Below are 7,834 nucleotides of genomic sequence, written 5' to 3' on the forward strand. Positions count from 1 at the left end.
CACACAAAACACAAATAGAAAATACTAATCAAAAGTTGCAATGTTCGTAGAAGAAGCGTAGGTAATGAACCCTCATCTCAGGTGCCATGGATGTGAAAACATCCCTCTTCACCGTATCTTCAATTAGTTTCAATGAGTACAAATACAATGGAATATCTTCAAATACTTATGGTATTTATTCATATATTTTTATTACATTAGGAATAGATGAAGATTTTTGTGCAATGGTGGCCTTAGAAGACAAGTTCGTGCATGCTGTAACAAGCTCAAATACTTGGCTTCTTAGGTACACAGGACTAATTTTTTCAGTACGACTTGCCCTTGCTTTCAAAGAAAGTGGTGTCCTTGCATTGCTAGATTCAATAATATCATTTTTTCCATGCGGTGATCTCTCAATAGGTTCAATCAGGCTATTTCTAGGCTCTTCTAAACCTTGAGAAGTCCAATAATGTTCACCAGTCGCAACAACCCCCGCCAAACATATCATCTAGCTTCTCCTCTAGCTCTGGTTCAATTTCACCAAAATTAAATTTCTTGTAACTTGGTACAGTCTGTCATTCATATAATTAAAAAAATAAGTTATGTATAACAATTATGCATTTTAGGAAAATTTAAATATGTCTTTAAATAGATTTAGCCTCTAATTTCTCCTTCAATCAATCTACTCATGCACCTATGATGTTTTTAATAGGAACCCAACCAAGGCCACTGGATCCTCTTTTGTGCTCTTTCCAGATCTTTCGGTCCTTTTTTAATTAGTCTCATTTATTTTTTAATTTAGTTCGATCATACACGCTTTCTGCATTCTATTGAAAATTATTATTTGTAATCTAACACAACCTTCTTTGTTCAAATGTGTTAGCACATTTTTTAATTCTTCTTTCACACATATATCACAAAAAAATTATTGTTTCTTTGTCCTAGATAGCAGATGATGCGTCATCACTTGTATCGCCCTTTTGCTGAAATGAGTTTAAAACTTTAAGCAAAGAGCATATAGCGAAAAAAAATTAAACATTACACCATTTCAATCTAATAAGATCGACATTTTTTAGTAACCATTGGGGACGATGAAAGATGAGAAATCAAACTCAGCTATTAGTGGTAAGTGAACAAGTTACAAAAGATGCCTTCCAACAATAACATAATCAAAAGTGAATGTAATAGGTCAAGCGGTAGCAGTTGCTATGTTGCAACACTAAAGCATAAATTTTGTAATTTACATCATTGCAGATACATAAAATGGGCAAACGCATCATAAGATCATGGAATGCTAAAGAAGACTTTAGACCGTCTAAAAATATCAAAGCAAAAAACCATATAATCAACATTTCTAAAACAATGTCAAACAATTTCTCAAGTGAAGCCTTCAACAACATGGTGACTAGCAAACCTTTTGACGGACAAGGCTGAGTTCACATTAGTTTCCATCAAGAATAAGGAGTGTATAGAAATCAAACTTCTAACTAGACCGATTAACATACCACAACTAAAGAAAGTCTACAACCTCCGGAGGGAAAAATTATTGCTTGCGGAGAGTGCAGCAGGCAGGGCTGTGTGCGCCCTCCGATCACAGACACACATCAATCCAAACCTGCTTGAAAGTGGTCCCTCCTCCTCCGGGGAGGAGGACATTTGTACAGAGAGTGGCTCGACCTGAAGAAATTTTATACTCGGAGTCCGGATGCAGTGTCCGGACTCAACAAGTGTACAAAATTTTTAAAAAAACTTGTATTTCAACTGTTAACTCCTGCTTCATGTAAATTTTTTACCTCGAACTGTCCTAGAAAGGTGTAGCATTTTCAACGGGAGGAACCCTAGATCCGGAGCGCTTGAAGGCGCAATGCCTTGGCGGCGGGGCGACTGCAGGCAGAAGAACGAGGGGTTGCTGAGTTGCGTGAGGGTTTTGAGAGGAATTGATGGGAAGGAATAATATCCGAGCGTAGGATACATGGCGATGAATGTGTGTATTGGGACTGATAGGGCGGCGGAGGCGGAAAGGGAGTTAAGAGGGACACCTGTGAAAAGATTTGCAGCATTGTATGCATAGTGGGATTAGTCCCCGTGCATATCATTGTATGCATACTGGGATTAGTCCCCGTGCATTATCATAATTCAGTTTTATACAGAGGAATCAGCTTTAGTTGGAAACCAGTAGATTATTTTATGCAATACGCACACTTTTATGGAAAGCAGTAGATTACAGTTAACCAGGCAATGAAGGAAAACTGCTTGATTTGTGTCTTGCAGTTTCGTTTTATTTTTACAGCATTTAAAATATTGGAATAGAGAATACAAACATGCCCACCCCCACCCCACCCTCTCTCATTTATATAAAAAGGTTATTTTGCAGCCTAATACCCAATAAATAGTCCAAGGTTGATATCCGGAAGAGGTGCTCTGTGATTACTGTTGGATGCAGGAGCCTGTGAACGTTGGAGTGCCTCTACCAGGAGCAAACAACGGCGCAGCGGCGACTCCTCTTCGGTTGAGTAAGCATCTGAAATGAGCCAATCTGGGTGCAACTATCTTGGGATCTGTTGCTAGCTTCGAAATTGGGGTCCATAGACGCTCTTTAGGTCATAACAAAAAATGCAGAGTCAGAAATAGTCCACAGTGAACATAATTTGTCTTTAAATTGCATATCTTGTTACTTTTAGATGAAATACAAGTTGAGAAAGTAGCACTCTTCTGACACAGTTAGACAATATTCCAAACATTTAATTAAATATGGGTAATTTAACTATTGATATTGCCAGCATAGAGAAGATAAAATTTAATCCAGTGGAATTCCTTTCCTATAACAATCTAATGTGATAAGAGTGTGATATTACCTGCTGCTGCTGCAGCGCGGGGCCATATTGTTTGCTCTATATCTGATGCATCTGCCGTTTCTCCCCACATGCATACTTCACCACCAAGGACTAGTTTCTGTTGCTCAGGCTTGGTGATATTTACAAGTGGTTCATTCATATAGAAACCAACCCATGTGGCATCCAAGTGATCAAGATACCACTTGTCTTGGTTGCTAACAATGCATCTTAGTCCCGCACCTACTACTTTTTCAGCAACTCCACGACCAAGCCTCAAGAAAAAAAAATCATTATGAGGCTATGGTTACAGCAATATATTAATTGAGTAAAACATTCAGTAACTCTGTAATATAATAAAAATTGATCTAAAATATATGTTATTTTCTTAAGGCTTATTAAATTGTAGATGCATGTCATAGAAATGTCTAGGCAATGGATGAGCTATGAAGAAAAGCGATTTTATTTAGAAAGCATGACTGTTAGTGTGCTCTATTATAATTTTCAATAGAGCTCACACCCGTGAAAAGATTTGCAGCGGGAATGGTTCTGGAGCATTGTATGCATACTGGGATTAGTCCCGTGCATTAACATAATTCAGTTTTATAGAGAGGAATCAGCTTTAGTTGGGAACCAGCAGATTATTTTATGCAATACGCACACTTTTAAGGAAAGCAGTAGATTACAGTTAACCAGGCAATAAAGGAAAACTGCTTGATTTGTGTCTTGCAGTTTCGTTTTATTTTTACAGCATTTAAAATATTGGAATAGAGAATACAAACATGCCCACCCCCACCCCACCCTCTCTCATTTATATAAAAAGGTTATTTTGCAGCCTAATACCCAATAAATAGTCCAAGGTTGATATCCGGAAGAGGTGCTCTGTGATTACTGTTGGATGCAGGAGCCTGTGAACGTTGGAGTGCCTCTACCAGGAGCAAACAACGGCGCAGCGGCGACTCCTCTTCGGTTGAGTAAGCATCTGAAATGAGCCAATCTGGGTGCAACTATCTTGGGATCTGTTGCTAGCTTCGAAATTGGGGTCCATAGACGCTCTTTAGGTCATAACAAAAAATGCAGAGTCAGAAATAGTCCACAGTGAACATAATTTGTCTTTAAATTGCATATCTTGTTACTTTTAGATGAAATACAAGTTGAGAAAGTAGCACTCTTCTGACACAGTTAGACAATATTCCAAACATTTAATTAAATATGGGTAATTTAACTATTGATATTGCCAGCATAGAGAAGATAAAATTTAATCCAGTGGAATTCCTTTCCTATAACAATCTAATGTGATAAGAGTGTGATATTACCTGCTGCTGCTGCAGCGCGGGGCCATATTGTTTGCTCTATATCTGATGCATCTGCCGTTTCTCCCCACATGCATACTTCACCACCAAGGACTAGTTTCTGTTGCTCAGGCTTGGTGATATTTACAAGTGGTTCATTCATATAGAAACCAACCCATGTGGCATCCAAGTGATCAAGATACCACTTGTCTTGGTTGCTAACAATGCATCTTAGTCCCGCACCTACTACTTTTTCAGCAACTCCACGACCAAGCCTCAAGAAAAAAAAATCATTATGAGGCTATGGTTACAGCAATATATTAATTGAGTAAAACATTCAGTAACTCTGTAATATAATAAAAATTGATCTAAAATATATGTTATTTTCTTAAGGCTTATTAAATTGTAGATGCATGTCATAGAAATGTCTAGGCAATGGATGAGCTATGAAGAAAAGCGATTTTATTTAGAAAGCATGACTGTTAGTGTGCTCTATTATAATTTTCAATAGAGCTATAAGCCTCTTTCTAGATTATAAATTATCCATCTTGGCCACTTCCATTTTCATCAACTTTTTTTGCGAATCATATCTACAATTTTCAATAGAGCTGTAAACCTCGTTTTAGATTATAAATTCATTACTATCGATTACTTACTGCATTCAAATTTATATATTGCTTCTGTAACTTCATAAATGTGTTGTTTAATGACCTATTGTTTTTTGCCTTACCTATAAGATAAATGATATTATTCTTGAACTCTTTGGATAAATTATATAATTCATTTTCAAGCAAACATTTTAGTAGTAACAATTGAGAATGTGATTTCTGATTAAAATAATAGACTTCTGATGAATTTGAACTTTGTCTGACAAGTAGTATCCTTCTTGCTTTATCATGATTTATTTGTTTCCTTGAAATCAAATTCTCGTGTTGAATTTTGTGTTGTAAAGCTTAGACTGCGAGAGGACATCTGATAGTCATCATGCTAGTCAAAACCTGATCTTTTTTATTATGAAAAAACTGATTAATGTTTTTCTCAGCCTCAAAATTAACATATGTATCTAACACTGCACCTATATAATATTGAATTTTTTGGAAGTTGTCGACCATATAGGTAAGGAATACAAGATCTCTCCACACCTTATCTGTCATAAAGGCTGGAGAATTTATCATTTCCTTTATTAATTGAGCGCATAGCGTCTTTAACAGGACATTGGAGCTGCATAACATGCAGTTTGACAAACTGCACATGACATTGGAGCTGCATATCAATTCCACGTTCTATGCAAATATAATAGGAAATAGAATTAACAGAGGAGAGAATCCTGGAGGGAGGTATAGAGGGGGTATGAAATCCATTAGTGTTTAGCATTTAGAAGTTTAGCCAAGTCTAACATAACCTAGCTTTAATATTTCATAAATGAGTATGGGAACGATAACCCATCTTTGAAGTTTCAAAAATTATCTATTAAAATGTGAACTTTGCAATGAGAAACATATTATATGATAAATACTTACAATTAAATTAAGCATATATGATGAAAGTTTAAAAAAATTGCTGGTTATTGGAAACAATATATTTCCTAATGAAAAAATAATGTGGGATCATTGCTAATAGAAACATGATTAGAGAGATGATAATTTGGAAAGATTTCTATTCAGAGAACATGATACAACTAAAGGTGAGAGAGCTACCAGTTATGAACCACAGTTTTGGGGCTAAGTTGTTTGCCAAAATCATTGAACGTCTCCTCCCTGTTTTCAAATTCAAAATCATATATTACGTTGTGTTGATTTGTGATGAATACAAATTCCTTGTTTTAGAAGACCTACCAATTAATGAATTCATAGCCATGGGATGATGCTATTTTTTGTGCTCTTAGGACAAAGTATTCGTAAGCATCAGATTCATTCATCCTTTTTTTCCTTAACCTGCACTTCACAAGATACAGTACCAACTTTTACGAAAAGTTTATAATTTGAGAAGCTACCAAAAATATACTGATAGAAAAAAAGCACTTATATTATACTTAAAAAAAAACCTAAATCCATTAAACTCCATTCGAATAAATTTGTTCTTTTTTAGCATAGTGGTGAGTTGATAGTTTGCCTATTATTTGTTTTTTTTTATTTTAAATTATGTATTTTTTTTTTTCAATACTAATGATACCAAATTAGATGACCAATGGAAAAAAACCTGGCTTATGTTGAAGTCATGTTTGATCAACCAATCACACAAGCAAAAGGTGATTTAGTGAATATTGCTGCCATTTATTGTTTCAAGTAAAATGTAACCAACTGATTATGATATTTATGTGCATCACAAAATATGATAATTTATTTGATAGTATCAGCTAATGATTGCTTTTGGCGAACAAAAATAGATCTATCATAGTATTCACTAAATAAACTATTTTAAGTTAATTCGGCTACAAATTTGCCTCTTTGCTGTTCAACAAAGTTCTAATCCAAGAGAAATCATAAAAAATCAGCCAGCCCTGAATTTATATGTATTAAAAGTAAATCCTAAAGTTAGATCTTCCAATAACAAATTGTTCCTTTTTTCTTGGCCATAGTCTCTAACATCCTTCTTAAGTTCTAATGTTCATCAAGACATTTCTTTCAAGAAACTATATTTTCTTTCGATTGCAAGCACCATTGTCTTTGCATTATGGCCATAAAAGTTTGACTTTAAATTTTACATAGGTGGAGGGGGAAATCATTCTCCAGATGACATATTTCTACAAAGATCATTGTCAATGGATTTAAAATGTGGCTCGTACATTGAATAATATGCATTTCTAGAAACAAGGAAATAAAAAAAATTAGTAATTCATTATTGTGAAAACTATTGATGCATGTTGCTTATTTTTTTCTGCATTTTTGATTCAGATACTCAATCTTTGCTAAGATATTTAAATAAAATCTATCTTTTCATATAGATATATATATATATATATCTATATATCTATCTATCGATATATGTATGTATGTATGTCTGTGTGTATGTATGTGTGTATGTCTGTATGTATGTATGTATGTCTGGATGGAATATGTTACATATATATATTAGTTAATCCATTGACAAGAGTTCTGGAAAAATGTTTTATGGAGAATGATTTCCTCTTCTAATTATGTGAGATCAAAATAAAGACTTTATGGCTTATATTACATGAAAAGTATGCATGAAATCAAAATAAAATTTTATTTCTTAAAAGAAATATTTTAATAAAATCTAGAAATTAAGAAGTTACAAATTATGACTACGGATGAGGAACAAATTATTACCGAATGATATTACTTCAGAATTTTCTCTCAATATGCAACATTTCAGCGCAATATTTTTCATGATTTCTTTTAGATCAAACCTTTTCTGAAGTACATGGAGGTTAATTTGTAAGCCTAATCAACTTAAATGATCTATTATTGTATATAATATATGTACATGCATATATCCGTGTGTGTACATCTATACATGTGTGCATATATATATATATATCTACATACATATATATCTAGAAAGATTTACATGTGTACATACATACATACATACATACATACATACATATATATATATATATCGAACCCCAACCTCAGGGGACTTAGAACTGACATAGCAGATGCCAATCAAAAGGTCGGGGAATGCGGTACATACACACACACACACACACAGATATATATATATACACACACACACATACATACATACACACACACATACATACATACA

General features: G+C 34.3%; 2 protein-coding genes across 3 annotated transcripts in view; both read right to left on the reverse strand.

Moving 5' to 3' along the window:
* Positions 1-2,019: 2,019 nt before the first annotated feature.
* On the reverse strand, positions 2,020-3,109 carry LOC110025838 (beta-hexosaminidase 3-like). Its single transcript, XM_020726505.1, has 2 exons — positions 2,835-3,109; positions 2,020-2,573 (listed from the first exon to the last, which is right to left on the reverse strand). Exons 1-2 carry the CDS (start codon positions 2,971-2,973, stop codon positions 2,407-2,409), a joined length of 306 nt encoding a protein of 101 aa, XP_020582164.1. The 5' UTR covers positions 2,974-3,109; the 3' UTR covers positions 2,020-2,406.
* A 222-nt stretch (positions 3,110-3,331) lies between these two features.
* LOC110025837 (beta-hexosaminidase 3-like) overlaps positions 3,332-7,834 on the reverse strand; it is a 25,232-nt gene continuing 20,729 nt past the window's right edge. For both annotated transcript variants that reach the window (XM_020726504.1, XM_020726503.1), the window contains exons 12-15: positions 5,938-6,036; positions 5,800-5,859; positions 4,127-4,377; positions 3,332-3,865 (exon numbers count right to left, since the gene is read on the reverse strand). In XM_020726504.1, the coding sequence (XP_020582163.1) occupies positions 3,699-3,865; positions 4,127-4,377; positions 5,800-5,859; positions 5,938-6,036 (577 nt within the window). In that variant the 3' untranslated portion in view covers positions 3,332-3,698. The remainder of the gene's footprint in view (positions 3,866-4,126; positions 4,378-5,799; positions 5,860-5,937; positions 6,037-7,834) is intronic.

The sequence above is a fragment of the Phalaenopsis equestris genome, unplaced genomic scaffold (assembly GCF_001263595.1).
Source record: "Phalaenopsis equestris unplaced genomic scaffold, ASM126359v1 Scaffold000334, whole genome shotgun sequence".
NCBI lineage: Eukaryota > Viridiplantae > Streptophyta > Magnoliopsida > Asparagales > Orchidaceae > Phalaenopsis > Phalaenopsis equestris.